A 21174-nucleotide genomic window follows, 5' to 3' on the forward strand; every position below is an offset into this window, starting at 1 on the left:
AAGGATCCGACGGCGAGCGAATAAACTGCCGCTCCCATCAATCCTATTAGCCAATCTTCAATCATTGGAGAACAAATTGGATGACCTAAGATTACGGTTATCCTACCAACGGGACATTAAAAACTGTAATATCTTATGTTTCACCGAGTCGTGGCTGAACGACAACATGGATAACATACAGCTAGCGGGCTATACGCTACATCGGCAGGATAGAACGGCTGACTCCGGTAAGACAAGGGGTGGCGGTCTGTGTATATTTGTAAACAACAGCTGGTGCACAAAATCAAATACTAAGGAAGTCTCGAGGTTTTGCTCGCCTGAGGTAGAGTATCTTATGATAAGCTGTAGACCACACTATTTACCAAGAGAGTTTTCATCTATATTTTTCATAGCTGTCTATTTACCACCACAAACCAATGCTGGCATTAAGATTGCACTGAATGAGCTGTATAAGGCCATAAATCAACAGGAAAACGCTCATCCAGATGCAGCGCTCCTAGTGGCCGGGGACTTTAATAAAGGGAAACTTAAATCCGTTCTACCTAATTTCTACCAGCATGTTAAATGTGCAACCAGAGGAAAAAAAAACTCTAGACCACCTTTACTCCACACACAGAGACGCATACAAAGCTCTCCCTCGCCCTCCATTTGGCAAATCTGACCATAACTCTATCCTCCTGATTCCTGCTTATAAGCAAAAACTAAAGCAGGAAGCACCAGTGACTCGGTTAATAAAAAAGTGGTCAGATGACACAGATGCTAAGCTACAGGACTGTTTTGCTAGCACAGACTGGAACATGTTCCGGGATTCTTCAGATAGCATTGAGGAGTACACCACATCAGTCACTGGCTTCATCAATAAGTGCATCGATGATGTCGTCCCCACAGTGACCGTACGTACATACCCCAACCAGAAGCCATGGATTACAGGAAACATCTGCACTAAGCTAAAGGGTAGAGCTGCCGCTTTCAAGGAGCGGGACTCTAACCCGGATGCTTATAAGAAATCCCGCTATGCCCTCCGACGAACCATCAAACAGGCAAAGAGTCAATACAGGACTAGACTAAGATTGAATCGTACTACACTGGCTCTGACGCTCGTCGGATGTGGCAGGGCTTGAAAACTATTACAGACTACAAAAGGGAAGCACAGCCGCGAGCTGCCCAGTGACACAAGACTTCCAGACGAGCTAAACCACTTCTATGCTCGCTTCGAGGCAAGCAACACTGAAGCATGCATGAGAGCACCAGCTGTTCCGGATGACTATGTGATCACGCTCTCCGTAGCCGATGTGAGTAAGACTTTTAAGCAGGTCAACATTCACAAGGCCGCAGGGCCAGACGGATTACCAGGACGTGTACTCCGAGCATGTGCTGACCAACTGGCAAGTGTCTTCACTGACATTTTCAACATGTCCCTGACTGAGTCTGTAATACCAACATGTTTCAAGCAGACCACCATAGTCCCCGTGCCCAAGGACTCTAAGATAACCTGCCTAAATGACTACCGACCCGTAGCACTGACGTCTGTAGCCATGAAGTGCTTTGAAATGCTGGTCATGGCTCACATCAACAGCATTATCCCAGAAACCCTAGACCCACTCCAATTTGCATACCGCCCCAACAGATCCACAGATGATGCAATCTCTATTGCACTCCACACTGCCCTTTCCCACCTGGAAAAGAGGAACACCTACGTGAGAATGCTATTCATTGACTACAGCACAGCATTCAACACCATAGTGCCCTCAAAAGCTCATCACTAAGCTAAGGATCCTGGGACTAAACACCTCCCTCTGCAACTGGATCCTGGACTTCCTGATGGGCCGCCCCCAAGTGGTAAGGGTAGGTAACAACACATCTGCCACACTGATCCTCAACACGGGGGCCCCTCAGGGGTGCGTGCTCAGTCCCCTCCTGTACTCCCTGTTCACCCATGACTGCATGACCAGGCACGACTCCAACACCATCATTAAGTTTTCCGACGACACAACAGTGGTAGGCCTGATCACCGACAACGATGAGACAGCCTATAGGGAGGAGGTCAGAGACCTGGCCGTGTGGTGCCAGGACAACAACCTCTCCCTCAACGTGACCAAGACAAAGGAGATGATTGTGGACTACAGGAAAAAAAAGAGGACTGAGCACGCCCCCCATTCTCATCGACGGGGCTGTAGTGGAACAGGTTGAGAGCTTCAAGTTCCTTGGTGTCCACATCACCAACGAACTATCATGGTCCAAACACACCAAGACAGTTGTGAAGAGGGCACGACAAAGCCTATTCCCCCTCAGGAGACTGAAAAGATTTGGCATGGGTCCTCAGATCCTCAAAAAATTATACAGCTGCACCATCAAGAGCATCCTGACTGGTTGCATCACCGCCTGGTATGGCAACTGCTTGGCCTCCGACCGCAAGGCACTACAGAGGGTAGTGCGTACGGCCCAGTACATCACTGGGGCCAAGCTTCCTGCCATCCAGGACCTCAATACCAGGCGGTGTCAGAGGAAAGCCCTCAAAATTGTCAAAGACTCCAGCCACCCTAGTCATAGACTGTTCTCTCTGCTACCGCACGGCAAGCGGTACCGGAGTGCCAAGTCTAGGTCCAAAAGACTTCTCAACAGCTTCTACCCCCAAGCCATAAGACTCCTGAACAGCTAATCATGGCTACCCGGACTATTTGCACTGCCCCCCCACCCCATCCTTTTACGCTGCTGCTACTCTGTTAATTATTTATGCATAGTCACTTTAACTCTGCCCACATGTACATATTACTTCAACTACCTCAACTAGCCGGTGCCCCCGCACATTGACTCTGCACCGGTACCCCCCTGTATATATAGCCTCCCTACTGTTATTTTATTTTACTTCTGCTCTTTTTTTCTCAACACTTTTTTTGTTGTTGTTCTATTTTTACTTTTTTGTTAAAAATAAATGCACTGTTGGTTAAGGGCTGTAAGTAAGCATTTCACTGTAATGTCTGCACCTGTTGTATTCGGCGCATGTGGCCAATAAAATTTGATTTGATTTGATTTGAGAGAGGAGCAGAGGACATAGGTGGGTGAAGAGAGAGCGAGAGGAGCAGAGGACATAGATGGGTGAAAGAGAGAGAGAGAGAGGAGCAGAGGACATAGGTGGGTGAAAGAGAGAGAGAGAGAGAGAGAGAGAGAGGGGAGCAGAGGACATAGGTGGGTGAAAGAGAGAGAGAAAGGAGCAGAGGACATAGGTGGGTGGAGAGAGAGAGAGAGAGAGAGAGAGAGAGAGAGAGAGAGGAGCAGAGGACATAGGTGGGTGGGTAGAGAGAGAGAGAGAGAGAGAGAGAGAGGAGCAGAGGACATAGGTGGGTGAAGAGAGAGAGAGAGAGAGAGAGGAGCAGAGGACATAGGTGGGTGAAGAGAGAGAGAGAGAAGCAGAGGACATAGGTGGGTGGAGAGAGAGAGAGAGAGAGGAGCAGAGGACATAGGTGGGTGAAGAGAGAGAGAGGAGCAGAGGACATAGGTGGGTGAAGAGAGAGAGAGAGAGAGAGAGGAGCAGAGGACATAGGTGGGTGGAGAGAGAGAGAGAGAGAGGAGCAGAGGACATAGGTGGGTGGAGAGAGAGAGAGGAGCAGAGGACATAGGTGGGTGGAGAGAGAGAGAGAGAGAGAGAGAGGAGCAGAGGACATAGGTGGGTGGAGAGAGAGAGAGAGGGAGAGAGGAGCAGAGGACATAGGTGGGTGGAGAGAGAGAGAGAGAGAGAGAGAGAGAGGAGCAGAGGACATAGGTGGGTGAGAGAGAGAGAGAGAGAGAGAGAGAGAGAGAGAGAGAGGAGCAGAGGACATAGGTGGGTGAAGAGAGAGAGAGTAAAGCATGAAAAACACTGATAAACTGAGTGCCGATAGACTGACAATAGGTACTTATCACAGGAGGAGGCCATTCCTTCTATTTCTAGAACAAAAGACGTACCTGCTGCGTACCGATGAAACTGCCATTTCTACTTGTAGAATTGCAATGTCGGCAGTGGCTGACAACTTGACTTTGAGCCAATCAGAGAATACGAACCTCCACGTGGGGGAGCCGAGAGGAGTGACCCAAAAAAAAAAAAAGAGGCCACCCTTTTCATCAGAATTGTTCTAACTAAAACAATATCGCTGCAAACAATAAAGCGGCCACTGTAGCTAGTAACATAATTAAATCACAATGGATTCGTTTCCATGAAGTAACTGCCTGTAGCTGGCTGCCGAGAGTCAAAGCAGTGTCTTTACTTTACCTAGCTAGCACAACAGCTAGCGAATCATGCTAACAATTTAGCTAACGTTAGCCAGCTTGCTAAAAATCTATGGGCTGTATGTGATAATGGGCTAGCTAGTTATCTAGCTGTGGCTATCTGGCTAGTATCAACATTGGCTTTCTACAACAATAGCAACATTAGCGCAGTTGGCTAGCTAACATTGACTAGACCGTAAAGCAACACACAAGGACATGCATTGCCAAACAATGCTACTGCCACCTTCTGGTTTGGAGTATTTTAACAGGGCTGAGTGGCTGACGACTTCAAGGTCTTTGCTGTGTGAACACAAAAGAGATTGACTGCCGGCAGTCCTTAGCACCTCTGAACAGATTGTTGGCAGTCAATGTACTGTCGGCAGGCAAACGTTTGACAATCCTACCGGTGTGAGAAAGAGAACAGTGCTGTAGCAGTGCCTTTAGCTAGCATACAACAGAATGTCAAGCTCCCCAAAACAAACCACATGCTAACCATACAGCATATTGCATTATGATTAAATATGGTTAGCATGTCCATTTTAATATGCCTTTATTTTAGCAGAGTCCCATTGAGACCGAGGTCTCTTTTACAAGGGAGCCCTGCATTTCACAATTACACAACAATTACACAATCACGGCAGCGTAGGAGCATAGGAAATACACCAAGAAAAGACAAATACTGGGATAACCCTACAAAATACAAATCATGCAAAACAACCACATTCCTCAGTAGAGGTCCTCAACCAACATTCTGAATTGCCTGTAAGGTATTCTGAAGATCGCACCTCACTTATGTAACAAGGAACTAAAAGCAGTTTTTTCCCTAAATCTTTTAGTGACAGACGGAATTTCAAGAATTCGCCATCCTTGTAACCGGGTATGGCATCTCGTGCTTCTAAATGTTAGTAACAATGTTAGGTAATGCAGGAGTTTTTGTTAAAGGGCTTTATTAATTAACAGAATGCAGTGTTTCGACCTAGCTAGCATACAACAGAATGTCAAGTAGGGCTGGGCGATGTATCAAATTAATTTGATTAATTCAAATTCATGTTTTTACACAATATTCCAAATGCCTGTATCCCAAGAATAGAGGTATTGTTATTTTTCGTTTTTATTAGTGTTAATGTCCGCTTGTTCTCATGTTGTATTTTTGGTCTCGTCTCCTTCGCTCCTCTGAGCGCCAAGCATCACGTCTGGAGGAAACCTGGCACCATCCATACGCTGAAGCATAGTGGTGGCAGCATCATGCTGTGGGGATGTTTTTCAGCGGCTTAGACTGGGAGACTAGTATTTGTATTTATTATGGATCCCCATTAGCTGCTGCCTTCCTGGGGTCCAGCAAAATGAAGGCAGTTATACATTTTTAAAACATTACAATACATTCACAACATATTAAGTGTGTGCTGGTCTCTACTCTACTACCGCATATCTATAACACAAAATCCATGTGTACATGTGTGTATAGTGCGTATGTTATCTTGTGTTTGTATGCATGTGTCCATGTTTGTGTTGCTTCACAGTCCCCGCTGTTCCATAAGGTGTATTTGTATATTTTACTGCTGGCATGAGTTACTTGATGTGGAATAGAGTTCCATGTAGTCATGGCTCTATGTAGTACTGTGCGCCTCCCATAGTCTGTTCTTGACTTGGGGACTATGAAGAGACCTCTGGTGGCATGTCTTGTGGGGTATGCATGGGTGTCCGAGCTGTGTGCCATTAGTTCAAACAGACAGCTCGGTGCATTCAACATGTCAATACCTCTCACAAGTACAAGTAGTGACGAAGTAAATCTCTCCTCCACTTTGAGCCAGGAAAGATTGACATGCATATTATTAATGTTAGCTCTCTGTGTACATCCAAGGGCCAGCTGTACTGCCCTGTTCTGAGCCAATTGCAATTTTCCTCTTTGTGGCACCTGACCACACGACTGAACAGTAGTCCAGGTGCAACAAAACTAGGGCCTGTAGGACCTGCCTTGTTGATAGTGCTGTTAGGAATGCAGAGCAGCGCTTTATTATACACAGACTTCTCCCCATCCTAGCTACTGTTGTCTCAATATGTTTTGACCATGACAGTTTACAATCCAGGGTTACTCCAAGCAATTTAGTCTCCTCAACTTGCTCAATTTCCACATGATTCATTACAAGGTTTAGGGTTTAGTAAATGATTTGTCCCAAATACAATGCTTTTAGTTTTTGCAATATTTAGGACTAACTTATTCCTTGCCACCCATTCTGAAACTAACTGCAGCTCTTTGTTAAGTGTTGCTGTCATTTCAGTCGCTGTGGTAGCTGACGTGTATAGTGTTGAGTCATCCGCATACATAGACACACTGGCTTTACTCAATGTCGTTAGTAAATATTGAAAAAAGTATAGGGGCCTAGACAGCTGACCTGGGGAATTCCTGATTCTGAACTGACCTGGGGAATTCCTGATTCTGAATCCTGACCTGGATTTTGCCGGAGAGGCTTCCATTAAAGAACACCCTCTGTGTTCTTTTAGACAGGTAACTCTTTATCCACAATATAGCAGGGGGTGTAAAGCCATAACTCATACTTTTTTCCAGCAACAGACTATGATAGATGTCAAAAGCTGCACTGAAGTTTAACAAAACAGCCCCCACAATCTTTTTATCATCAATTTATCTCAGCCAATCATCAGTCATTTGTTTCAGTGCTGTGCTTGTTGAATGTCCTTCCCTATAAGCCTTCCCTAGTCAGGATCGAGGGAAAGATGAACGGAGCAAAGTAGAGAGATCCTTGATGAAAACCTGCTCCAGAGCGCTCAGGACCTCAGACTGGGGCAAAGGTTCACCTTCCAACAGGACAACGACCTTAAGCACACAGCCAATACAATGCAGGAGTGGCTTTGGGACAAGTCTCGGAATGTCCTTGAGTGGCCCAGCCAGAGCCCGGACTTGAAGCCTCTCCAATCATTACCAATGACATGCCACTGGCTTTGAGTAAAGCCAGAGTGTCTATGTATGCGGATGACTCAACACTATACATGTCAGCTACTACAGCGACTGAAATGACTGGAACACGTAACAAAGAGTTGCAGTTAGTTTCAGAGTGGGTGTCAAGGAATAAGTTAGTCCTAAATATTTCTAAAACTAAAAGCATTGTATTTGGAACAAATCATTCACTAAACTCCAAACCTCAATTAAATGTAATAAATAATGTGGAGATTGAGCAAGTTGAGGTGAGTAAACTGCTTGGAGTAACCTGGATTGTAAACTGTCATGGTCAAAACATATTGATACAACAGTAGCTAAGATGGGGAGAAGTCTGTCCATAATAAAGCGCTGCTCTACCTTCTTAACAGCACTATCAACAAGGCAGGTCCTACAGGCTCTAGTTTTATCGCACCTGGACTACTGTTCAGTCGTGTGGTCAGGTGCCACAAAGAGGGACTTAGGAAAATTGCAATTGGCTCAAAACAGGGCAGCACGGCTGGCCCTTGGATGTACACAGAGAGCAAACATTAATAATATGCATGTCAATCCCTCCTGGCTCAAAGCCACTGCTTGTGTTTGTGACAGGTGTTGACATGTTGAAAGCACCGAGCTGTCTATTTGAACAACTGGCACACAGCTCAGACACCCATAAGACATGCCACCAGAGGTCTCTTCACAGTCCCCAAGTCCAGGACAGACTATGGGAGTCGCACAGTACTACATAGAGCCATGACTACATGGAACTCTATTCCACATTTATTAATTTTTTTAGTCATTTTAGCAGACGCTCTTATCCAGAGCGACTTACAGTTTGTGAGTGCATACATTTTTTTTTTTTCATACTGGCCCCCGTGGGAATCGAACCCACAACCCTGGCGTTGCAAGCACCATGCTCTACCAACTGAGCTACACGGTAACTGATGCAAGCAGTAGAATCAGATTTTAAAAACAGATAAAAATACACCTTATGGAACAGCGGGGACTGTGAAGCAACACAAACATAGGCACAGACACATGCATACACACACATGATAATATACGCACTATACACACAAGTACACATGGATTTCGTGTTGCAGATATGTGGTAGTGGAGTAGGGGCCTGAGGGCACACACTTAGTGTGCTGTGAAATCTGTTATGAATGTATTGTAATGTTTTTTTAAATGTATAACTGCCTTAATTTTGCTGGACCCCAGGAAGAGTAGCTGCTGCCTTGGCAGCAACAGCTAATGGGGATCCATAATAAATACAAATACAAACCCAATCGAACATCTCTGGAGAGACCTGAAAATAGCTGTGCAGCGACGCTCCCTGACAGAGCTTGAGAGGATCTGCAGAGAAGAATGGGAGAAACTTCCCAAATATAGGTGTGCCAAGCTTGTAGCATCATACTCAAGAAGACTCGAGGCTGTAATTGCAGCCAAAGGTGTTTCAACAAAGTACTGAGTAAAGGGTCTTAATACTTATGTAAATGTAATATTTAGGTTTTCTTTTAGTTTTTTTAATAAATTTCCAAAAATTTCTAAAAACCAGTTTTTGCTTTGTCATTATGGGGTATTATGTGTAGATTAATGAGGGGGGAAAACACCATTTAATCCATTTTAGAATAAGGCTGTAACGTAACAAAATGTGGAAAAGGTAAAGGGGTCTGAATACTTTCCGAATGCACTGTATAATGACGAGATGCACGTCTCCGCCCTAACAATGGGATTTGTTGTCTCAAAGGCGGGAAGGCAGGCGACAAGATTAGGTCCAAAATAGATTTTAGCGAGAGGTTGCTTCGCCTCTTCCTCTATGGTTTACACACACACCGAGCCCCTCCCCCTGTCTCTCATGCCAACAAAGTTCAGAGATCACATCTTCCTCTCTGACAAGTGGTTTCAACTCGCTATTTGCATTTGAGGTTTGGTCCAACAGAATCGGTCATATGGACACCAAAACACATTGAAACATTATTTTACTGTAATAGAGAAGTTCACTTTTCTAACGATACCCTTTTTACGTCTCAACTACTCAAATTGCATGCAGAGCAGACACTACTAAAACGAGAGTATCAACAAACATTGAATCTGGAAAATGAATGCTCAGTTTGTCGTGCGCGGCATTGGTGTATCACGTACCGCTAGCAGCATTTTAGCCAAAGACTGTGTTTTATAAATGTGCAATAAGCATAAAACACAATTATATACGGAATTGGCAACTCGTTCTCATTGGCCTCCCTTGATAAAAAAAAACTATAAAAGAATTAGCCAATCAGCATTGAGCTGAGCTCAACTGTAGGTTGTCATGGTGCAGCAAAACGCCCCCAAGGGAGGCAAGTTTGGATTTGGCTACAGACCAATCAAATCACTTCCTTTGCAAAACCTCATTTTCAGAAAAACTTGTCAATTTGTGGTCTGCTTGTGTTGATGTCCTGCAGTAGCTAGCTTGCTAAATCGTCCCTTTCCTAAGTAATGGATGGAGATGGGGATTTGGACTTGTGGTTTTGACTTCATTATCTGTACAGGCCAATGATTATGACGGCAATTCTAATCTAACCATAAATTAATATGTTGTGCCACTGGCCTGAGACGATTGAAGTTCAATATGTAGCCTAGATGTAGGCTAGCTAGCTAACTTAGTGGTTCAAGTCCCCTGAGTGGCGCAGTGGTCTAAGGAACTGCATCGCAGTGCTAACTGTGCCACTAGAGATCCTGGTTCGAATCCAGGCTCTGTCGCAGCCGGCCGCGACCGGGAGACTCATGGGCGGCGCACAAGTCGTCCAGGGTAGGGGAGGGAATGGCCGGCAGGGATGTAGCTCAGTTGATAGAGCATGGCGTTTGCAACGGGGGGCCAGTATAAAAAAATAAATAAATAAATGTATTCACTAACTGTAAGTCGCTCTGGATAAGAGCGTCTGCTAAATGACTAAAATGTCAAATGTAATTGTTGCCCATGCGAAGAAGTCAGGCTAGCAAGCATTTTAGCTAGGTAGCCTATGACAACAAAAACTAAGTGTACCGTATGACAGAGCCATAGAACGTTTTGCTAACATGAAAGAGAAGAAGATGGCATTGGCGTTCAACTAGTCTACAAGTAGGGTGAGTCAACATGTTTTGTTTTACACACACACAAATCAGTAGCCTACCATGGACAGCCACATTTAGCAACATTGATTGGACTAAATTGTTTTTGGTATCTTTAAGTTTATTTTCAGTGTATTAAACTAACCATATACAGCCTTGTTGATTTGATTATGTTTAAATGTTTAAGTTGAAATGGTGCTGCAATAGCGGAGGCAGTGCTCCTGTTGTCTTTGTGCTGACTTGCGGTAACTCTGTGGTTCTAAATCAGTAGTTGTTTAGTAAACTGTCGAAAACATTAACTTGCTGGACCATGTTGCAGGTGATATAACGGTATGTATGAAATATTTGCTTTGTGGACGTCGCCGGACAGATGTAGCTCAGTTGGTAGAGCATGGCGCTTGCAACGCCAGGATTGTGGGTTCGATTCCCAAGGGGGGCCAGTATGAAAAATGTATGCACTCACTAAAACTGTAAGTCGCTCTGGATAAGAGTGTCTGCTAAATTACTAAAAATGTAAACGTAGCTCTCCGGTTTTGTGATTAAACAAATATATGTGTAGTTGAATTTATTCCACCGCTTTGTGACTGTTGTCTTTTTGCTGTCACGGCCTTATTGTATATCACTGTGGCGTATGAACGAATGGGTTATAGAGCAAACAACGCAATTATCACAACATAGGTTGTATATGGCTTTTTAACTGGCTTGGCTTCCTCAGTGATTTTACCCATGCACCACTACTGCATTTTTATAGACAGACTTGAAAGCCAGATCAGTGATTATTGCAACAAACAAAAAAAGCATGCTAAACTATTTAGATCAAATCATTTAAATATTAGTGTGTCTTATGGTTGTGGAAGGCTTTTATTTAGCCTAGGTATAACTTCACAAGCCCTGAATTCGTTAGATTATTGCTGACTGTTTGAATTGCAGTTTATTTTACCTTTAAATTGTACAGTTGCTCTGCGAAACTATATTTTGGCGAGTACCGAACGTATTTTGACATTATAACGTTTGCAGAGCTGGTTAATCGGACTTTTAATTTAAGGATCCTGAGCGTCAGAGGAGATCATGTCATCTTCATCGTCTCCTCAAGCCCAGGTACTGATTTAGTAGCTGAGAAAAAAGAAGAAACCTGTACACTGCTCTTGCTAGTATCACTGCTCTTTATTAAGCTTTACGTATCGGCCTCAAGGCCTTCGTCAGAGCTTATTAAAGAGCAGTGACACTATCAAGAGCAGTGTGCGGGTTTCTTCTTTTTTCTCATCTTATTCAATTGTTACCATGCACCTGCAACAAAGATAGCTCAGATGTGCAAGTGCCTTTAGAATTTTGAATCACTGGTTCAGTAGCTAGCATACAACAATGCTAACCAATAGCTTATTTTCCTTTGAGCCTTGCTGTGGCCTTGCTAGGGAGAGAATTAAGTAAACCAGGTGCAGAGAGAGGGAGAGCAATAAATGTTCCTCAACTTTATGGCTTCCGTTCACCTAGCAGGACAGGAAGCAAGTACACTGCTGATACCGCCACTGTAACAAGAAGAGGCACACACATAGGGCGAACGCGAACACACACACACTACACAGTTCTATCATGACTGAGCATTTGTGTCACAGCTGTCACACTAGTCCAGTTCTCTCCTAAAGACAGTGTGTGTGTGAGTGTGTGGCATGGGTCTACATGGGTATGTGTGTACCAGTGTATAAGAGTGTAAGTTGGGGGCACAAGGGAGTCATAAATATAGTCCAAATTAGCATTCCTGTCTTTAAATCAGCTACCCATCAAACAGCACTCTACTCACTTCAACACAACGTCACTTTTCTGACCAACAGTCTACTACTGCCTCCTACTGGTCAAAGATAAGGACCCACCTGTGTGAGCGTGTGTTTTTGTTTAACTATCCTTGTGGCTACCAGAAGTCCTCAAATGGATAGTAAAACAAGGAAGATTCTGACAAGTGGGGACATTTTGCCGGTCCCCACAAGGAAAAATGCTATTTTAGGCTTAGGGGTTAGTTTTAGGGTTAGAATTAAGGTTAGGGGTTACGGTTAGCTTTAGGTTAGGTATAGTTTTAGGGTTAGGGGTTTAGGTTAGGTTTAGGGTTAAGGTTATATTTAGGGAAAATAGGATTTTGTATGGGAATCAATTATTTGGTCCCCACAAGGATAGCAATACAAAACTGTGTGTCACAGCAGGCCAAGAATGCAGGTCTTGTTTTCCAGACTGCTAATTAAGCCAGAGTGTGTTTTAATGTGTTTCTGAAGCAGCAGGCACCGGATGGAGAGAGAGAGGGAAGAGAGAAAAGGGAGGAGAGTGGGGAAAGAAGGGGAGGGTACACCCCTCTGTAATTAGACTTCCCAGTGCATGGTGGGGCTTTCAGGCCCTACGACTTCTGAGGGTGTGCGTGTGTTGGGGTGGTGTATTTTCCATTCTGGGACACACTAATTGCCTCGTTACGCCCAGACAGGTCATTTGGAGCACACACACACACACACACACACACACACACACACACACACACACACACACACCTTCCGTGTCACACCTCAGCATTGAGGTCAGGGGGGAGAGAGGAAATGGAAACCAACACACCAGGCATCAACAACAAACACAAACATAAACCCTGTTCAAATACTTATACAGTGTACCCTACCTTCCACCCTTCATGTCCTGGATTAAATCACTGATCTGACATGACTGGGTTAGTAAGATATGTTGTCGTGGAATCACTGCTTTCACATCCTACACACATAACGTAATCACACAAGAAAAAGCACATAGGCCTACTCCAAAAATTGAGTTGAGACAAACTAATAACACAGGAAAGGATGCCTCCTTCAACTACAGAGATACACTCCAAAGTTGGAACAGCAATGGTACAGTAGTCAGTAAGCAATAGTAAGCACTCAACAGAACAGTGAAAAAACACAGTGCTACACTGACACCTTCTGGTCACAGACGGATACACAGTGCCTGTATTATCATTACATTATATTAGCAGACTCATATACAACAACAACCTTAGCTCTAGGTTACATTTGACAGCTAACAGGATACATGAGTAACTGAGACAAGTTGTACTAGCAACATTTTCCAATTTGGGAAGCACTGTGAGTGGCGTCTCTGCCTCTATCTCGCTCTCCTTCACCCTCTTCCACTCCTCTTTCTCCCCCCCCCCCCTCTCTCTAGGTAGGACAGGGGAAGAGGTGGGTTCTGGTGAAAGGCAGGTATACACTTGTTCAGGTAAAGACAACAGAACACTGGCAGTCTGGCACACAGCTAGCCAAGTATGACATCACTACATTCCTCTTCTCTGACTTCACCCACACACACACAGAGGGACAGACCTATATCTAACTTAAAGTCATGATCATACATGTAACCTACATACAGGACAAACCTGTACCTCAGAAACACACACACAAACGTACACAGTCTTGAAGGGCCATTGAACATCTTTAGATGATCATTTGTCCTATATACACACACTGAACAAAAATATAAACGTAAAGTGTAGGTCCCATGTTTCATGAGCTGAAATAAAAGATCCCAGAAATTGTCCATATGCACAAACAGCTTATTTCTCTCAATGTTTTTGCACACATTTGTTTACATCCCTGTTAGTGAGCATTTCTCCTTTGCCAAGATAATACATCCACCTGACAGGTGTGGCATATCAAGAAGCTGATTAAACAGCATGATCATTACACAGGTGGACCTTGTGCTGGGGACAATAAATGGCCACGAAATGTGCAGTTTTGTCACACAACACAATGCCACAGATGTCTCAAGTTTGTGTGCAATTGGCATGCTGACTGCAGGAATGTCCACCAGAGCTGTTGCCAGAGAATTTAATGTTAATTTCTCTACCATAAGCCGCCTCCAACGTCGTTTTAGAGAATTTGGCAGTACGTCCAACTGGCCTCACAACCGCAGACCACATGTAACCACGCCAGCCCAGGACCTCCACATCCGGCTTCTTCACCTGCGGGATTGTCTGAGATCAGCCACCTGGACAGCTGATAAAACTGGAGTATTTCTGTCTGTAATAAAGCCCTTCTGTGGGGAAAAACTCATTTTGATTGGCTGGGCCTGGCTCCCCAGTGGGTGGGCCTGGCTCCCAAATGGGTGGGCCTATGCCCTCCCAGGCCCACCCATGGCTGCGCCCCTGCCCAGTCATGTGAAATCTATAGATTAGGGCCTAATGAATTCATTTAAATTAACTGATTTCCTTATATAAACTGTAACTCAGTAAAATCGTTGAAATTGTCGCATGCTGCGTTTATATTTTTGTTTAGTATATTACATGTCTATGTTGGGATGGCTCTTTGATATCAAGTCTTCTTTAGAGGAGGTCCCCTTAATATTCATGATAGAGTTCCCTTTCAAAATTCTGTAACAAAACCTAGCATGATGCCACTGAATAAACCCTATCAATAGTACTGGAGTTCCAGTGGATGATGAACAGCATACTATTACATTCTCTGACACTAGAGGGCAGCGCTGTATCTCTAAATATGGAGTTCACACTTTCTGCAGCTAAACATGTCTGAGTCCTGGTGGACAACCAGGCATTTCAATAATCAAATTAGTCTGTTCACCTGTACAGAAAATACTAATCTTCTGTATTGTAATTATCGATTTGGTAACAATTGTATGGCGAATATACTGCAGTGGTAGAGCAGAAGTGGAACCAAAGACAAACAACAAACACGCACACTCCTTGCTGGGTAGACAGATCTAATGAGAGTATTGATCTGATTATGTGTTATTAATGGTTTCAGTCATTGTAGCAATGCAGCTGTAGGGTTGACTCATTGACCCCACTGATCAGACTGGTGACCCCTGTTCTGCTCAGCTGCCTCAGGAGCCAGATGGTGAGTGCGTGGGGGAGGGGGGATGGAGTTGTATTTCTATCCTCGTGGGTACCAGAATCCCCATAAGAAGAGTAAAACAAGGACATTTCCCAGGTCCCCACGAGGACACAGGCTATTTTAGGCTTAGGGGATAGAATTAGGGTTAGAAATAGGGTTAGGGGTTAAGGGTAGATTTAGGGTTAGGGTTAGGGGTTAAGGGTAGGTTTAGGGTTAGGGGATAAGGGTAGGTTTAGGGTTAGGGGTTAAGGGTAGGTTAGGATTAGGGGTTAAGGGTAGGGTTAGGGGTTAAGGGTAGGTTTAGGATTAGGGGTTAAGGGTAGGTTTAGGATTATGGGTTAAGGGTTAAGGGTAGGTTTAGGGTTAGGGGTTAAGGGTAAGTTTAGGGAAAATTGGATTTTGAATATAAATACATTTTTGGTCCCCACAAGGATAGTAATACCAAACGTGCGTGTGTGTGTGTTTGATCTACTATCCTCGTGGGTACCGGAAATACCCAAAAGTCCCCACAAGGATAGTAATACCAAACGTGCGTGTGTGTGTGTGTTTGATCTACTATCCTCGTGGGTACCGGAAATCCCCAAAAGTCCCCACAAGGATAGTAAAACAAGGAAAAGGCTTTGGGGTTAGGTTTAGGGTTACAATTAGGTTTAGGGGTTAGGAGTTAGGGGTTACGTTTAGGGTTAGTGAAAATAGGATTTTGCATGGAAATCAATTTTAGGTCCCCACAAGGATAGTCAAGCATATGCTCTGTGTGTGTGTGTGTGTGTGTGTGTGTGTGTGTGTGTGTGTGTATACAGTATATGGATGAGTGCTCAGTGCTCTAAGCCTACCTGAGATAATCATATTGCTCTCAGCTAACCTACTCTGAGATAGATAGCTAACCCTTTCTTTCATCAGCTGATGTGTGTGTATATGATGTATGGTGATGATAGGTATTCTGCTCCACCTCCACCAAAACCCCCACTGCACCCATGTCCTGTAATTAAACAACATCACGGTCACAGCTGGCTGGGGCGGAGCCTCCTTTGTATGAGAGGCAGCAGGTGTGCTGTCCCTTGGCCAATAGCATGCTCCCATCCCCCTCTGTGACAGCCTGTCTCCATGGAGACCAGCTCAGTGGAGCATTCCTTGCCTGCCTCCTCCAAGTGTCCATACTGGTAAGAAACACATGGACATAAGGGATGGACATACCCTTGGCACTAATGTAGCAAAATACATAGCCTTAAATGTGATTACCTCACATGATGAAAGGACTAATTTTTTTAAATCTAATGGGCAAGATTAGAGAAGATATCTGATTTAGGGGCCTCTGTGCTCCTGAGACAACCTAACCAAAAGGACACATTTGTTGGCTTCCTCTTCTGAGAACCCTGTGATGTTTTGGAGTAAATCGCCATGTTATAGTCTGACCTGGCTGGCCAAATTCCGATCTTTCATGCATAGATAACATTGATCATCCCATTAGGCCTATTCTTACGAGATAACCTAATATTTTGCTCATTGCTGCAGCTGTTTTGTGATGAGTGACTCAGACAAATGTTTTTTGCTAGCATATTAAACCTCTAAGGTCTCGTAGTTATGATAACTATGTGCAATAGCCTATGGTGAAAATATTGCATTGTAAGATATAGTGATACATAGGAATATGTTTTAGAACCATTTTTATATCAAATGAGTGCAGTCTAAATGTGGTTGATGATTGCTGTAGGTTTGAACTGTAGCATATCGCCTGCAGCCAAGCAAATGATCAAATCAAATGTTATTTGCCACATGCACAGAATACAACAGGTGTAGACCTTACAGTGAAATGCTTACTTACAAGCCCTTAACCAACAATGCAGTTTTAAGGAAAAAAAAGTGTTAAGTAAAAAATAGATAAGTAAAAAAAAAAAAAAGGGAGGCTTGTGCGGGCACGGGTTAGTCGAGGTGAGCGCCTATCTATATGATCGCCTATCTGGTGGTAATCTGCAACAAGTTGAAACAATGTATTGTTACATTGTTGCAAATCAAGCACTTGAGAGACTGCAGACTGGCAACAATCTATCTAGAAAACGGGGAAACAACTTTGCTGGCACAAAATTCAAAACATTTCAGCTGACAACACCCAAATATTATGATCAACTCTGATTTACAAACATAACATAGGCTACCTGATAGGTACAAGTCTACTACTAAACTAGCGGTATTTTGTCATCTAGTTGTGACTGAGTCAAATCAATTATAATGTACACATAGTATTATCCTAATGCATCTTCAGGGTGAGAACGGCTGAGCACTTGGGGTGACAATGGCGAGAGATAATCCCCAATCAGCGAATGGTGCTCCGCTGCATTGTAACACGGGCCTAAACGTAAACACAGCGACCAATGCAAAACCTCTGCCTGGCTACACTACGCTAGCCTAGCCACCTATGACAACGTTATTAGTTTAATATAAATAGCTAAACTTACGCCCTTGCTGCATAATAATAATGCAAAACTAAAGCCATCCGCTAAATCCGAGGGGAAGTTTGGTTTCTCATTTTTTATTCTGCATTTGCAGCGAACGGTGCAATCCGAGTTGGAAAGGGTAGCAAGCAGGCAGGCATAGCGGAATGCAATGGAACCGTGTTCTTCTAGCCTAGCATTAGGCTAGCTAGCTAACTATGCTACCTCTCTCCCTCCCCGACTCACCGATGTGATTGTCCTCGATGTGGACGATGAGCTCGGCCAGAGACTCGAACTGGAGCCCGCAACCCCCGAACCTGCAGGAGTTGGAGAAGAAAGACGCGGCCGCGATGCCTGTCATGGTTGCTGGCTAGTGCATTCACTGGGAGTTCGGTAGCCGAGGCGGGCTTCGGGTCCAGGGAAGGAGCAGGGCAGAGCGGGGAGCAGCGTAGCAGACACCCGGCGGCCAGGCAGGACAGTCACCACAGCGGTGGACGCAGCTGGGGGTTGTAACTAGTTACCACAGCCACAAAGTCATAAACCCCGCCTATTTTTACAATGTCTCTTCTTTATAAGGTCGATGTCCGCGCCCCAGCGGAAATCGAATTAGCATAATATAAAAATCCCCATAAAAATCTATCAATTTAAGCTAGCAATATCTGGGTTTTTTGCATTGAATGCGTCTCAATCCACCGCATCCGCCGATGTCGCACTTCTGCGGTGAACGGTGACAGAGCTAGAGCAGTGTTTGTCAGACCAGGTTCTTGTTCTTATTTGGTTTGTGTTAAACCGGAGACATCACGTTATCGTCTGTTGTTTTGGTCGTGTGATCATTAATATATTAAATATGTTCACCTTCAACGCTGCGCATTGGTCTCTCCCTGACGATCGTGACAATATATTTTATATTTGAGATTCTTCAAATAGCCACCCTTTGCCTTGATGACAGCTTTGCACACTCTTGGCATTCTCTCAACCAGCTTCACCTGGAATGCTTTTCCAACAGTCTTGAAGGAGTTCCCACATTTGCTGAGCACTTTTGAGCTGAGCTTTTCCTTCACTCTGCGGTCCGACTCATCCCAAACCATCTCAATTTGGTTGAGGTCAGGGGATTGTGGAGGCCAGGTCATCTGATGCAGCACTCCATCACTCTCCTTCTTGGTAAAATAGCCTGGAGGTGTGTTGGGTCATTGTCCTGTTGAAAAACAAATGATAGTATGAAAATGTATGCACTCACTAACTGTAAGTTGCTCTGGATAAGAGCGTCTGCTAAATGACTAAAATGTAAATATTCACACTAAGCCCAAACCAGATGGGATGGTGTATCGCTGCAGAATGCTGGGATAGCCATGCTGGTTAAGTGTGCCTTGAATTCTAAATATATCACAGACAGTGTCACCACCAAAGCACACCCACACCATAACACCTCCTCCTCCATGCTTCACAAATACACTGCGGTTGGAACCAAAAATCTCCAATTTGGACTCCAGACCAAAGCACACATTTCCACTGGTCTAATGTCCATTGCTCGTGTTTCTTGGCCCAAGAAAGTCTCTTCTTCTTATTGGTGTCCTTTTGTATTGGTTTCTTTGCAGCAATTCGACCATGAAGGCCTGATTCACACAGTCTCCTCTGAACAGTTGATGTTGAGATGTGTCTGTGACTTGAACTCTGTGAAGCATTTATTTAGGCTGCAATTTCTGAGGCTGGTAACTCTAATGAACTTATCCTCTGCAGCAGAGGTAACTCTGGGTCTTCCATTCCTGTGGTGGTCCTCATGAGAGCCAGTTTCATCATAGCGCTTGAAAGTTTTTGCGACTGCACTTGAAGAAACATTCAAAGTTCTTGACATTTTCCATACTGACTGACCATCATGTCTTAAAGTAATGATGGACTGTCGTTTCTCTTTGCTTATTTGAGCTGTTCTTGCCATAATATGGACTTAGTCTTTTACCAAATAAGGCTATCTTCTGTATACCCCCCCTACCTTGTCACAACACAACTGATTGGCTCAAACGCATTAAGAAGGAAAGAAATTCCACAAATTAACTTTTAAGAAGGCACACCTGTTAATTGAAATGCATTCCAGGTGACTACCTCATGAAGCTGGTTGACAGAATGCCAAGAGTGAGCAAAGCTGTCATCAAGGCAACGGTTGGCTATTTGAAGAATCTCAAATATAAAATATATGTTTATTTGTTTAACACTTTTTTGGTTACTACATGATTCCATATGTGTTATTTCATTGATTTGATGTCTTCACTATTATTCTACAATGTAGAAAATAGTAAAAATATAGAAAAACCCTTGAATGAGTAGGTGTTCTAAAACTTTTGACCGGTAGTGTATGTGCCCCCGGGGCAGACGTTTGCATTCCTCTCCAAAAATGCATTCACAAGGTTGAGCTGACCCACTAACCAATTGCATGCAGTAGCCTATGTCAGGGTTCCCCAACTGCCGGTGGTTTTATACGTTTTCTGAGCAAAAAAATAAAAAATAAAATATAATAATATATATAAACGGTAAAAACACCAGGAAATCAGCTCCAAGTTAATTTAACTTGGGAAATCTGTTCCCAAGAATTCCCACGCGTAATAGAGACGTGATCATATTCAAATATAAGCAAGGTTTGAAATTATTATGTTTTAGTCAAATATATATATGCGTCAATTTGTAGTCTACTAATTATTTGTAATTACGTTCCGGTCCCATGACCATCCGCTCAATAAAAAAATCGGCCAGCGGCTGAATCCAGTTGATGATCCCTGGCCAATGTCATGCAATAATGCATGGTAGGAATGCATAGCCTAGTTGCTGGATGTTATTAATGTGTTGTAGGCCTAGGAGACTAGGCCTATTCCGGCAGACACCTAACTCAAAGTCCTGTCCATAGAATTAGGAATCTCTATGATCCTGTCAGCCAGGCTAGACTAGGCCTACTTGATTACTAAATGTATAACTGTAATGACACACACATAGGCCTATAATATATTAAAGGGAAAATCCACTCAAAATCTATCATTTAGGGGAGCCTCCCGAGTGGCGCAGCGGTCTAAGGCACCGCATCGCAGTGCTAGAGGAGTCACTACAGACCCAGGTTCGATCCCATGAGGCGGCGCTCAATTGGCCCAGCGTCGTCCGGGTTAGGGGAGGGTTTGGCCGGCCGGGATGTCCTTGTCCCATCATGCACTAGCGACTCCTGTGATGGGCCAGGCGCATGCACGCTGACTTCGGTTGTATGGTGTTTCCTCCGACACATTGGTGCGGCTGGCTTCCGGGATAAGCGGGCAGTGTGTCAAGGGCCGTATTTCAGAGGACGCATGGCTCTCGACCTTCGCCTCTCCCAAGCATGTTTGGCAGCATGAGTGAAAAAATTTAACGATCCCGGCAGTCTGAGTCGGGTCCTGTCTGTGGACTAGTTTTTCTGCTCGTGAGCTCCAGTTTCCCGAGGGTTCTGGAACGCTCCGGGGAGCTCTCTTGATTTCCGCACCTGCATCCCATCAGCAATCTGCACACCTGGTCCTGATCATCACCCTTCTTAGGCTCTGGCCTAACATCCATTCCCTGCCGGATCGTTAGCCATGAACAGTAGGTTTACCAGAGTATCAGT

General features: G+C 44.2%; 1 protein-coding gene across 2 annotated transcripts in view; it reads right to left on the minus strand.

The window, feature by feature from the left end:
* LOC121586689 (juxtaposed with another zinc finger protein 1) overlaps positions 1 to 18074 on the minus strand; it is a 30015-nt gene extending 11941 nt beyond the window's left edge. For both annotated transcript variants that reach the window (XR_006003956.2, XM_041903606.2), the window contains exon 1: positions 17811 to 18074. Coding sequence is in view for 1 of the 2 variants with exons in the window: in XM_041903606.2 (XP_041759540.1) it covers positions 17811 to 17925 (115 nt within the window). In the remaining variant the exon portion in view is untranslated. The remainder of the gene's footprint in view (positions 1 to 17810) is intronic.
* Positions 18075 to 21174: the final 3100 nt, after the last annotated feature.

Source organism: Coregonus clupeaformis, chromosome 17, assembly GCF_020615455.1.
Source record: "Coregonus clupeaformis isolate EN_2021a chromosome 17, ASM2061545v1, whole genome shotgun sequence".
Classification (NCBI taxonomy): domain Eukaryota; kingdom Metazoa; phylum Chordata; class Actinopteri; order Salmoniformes; family Salmonidae; genus Coregonus; species Coregonus clupeaformis.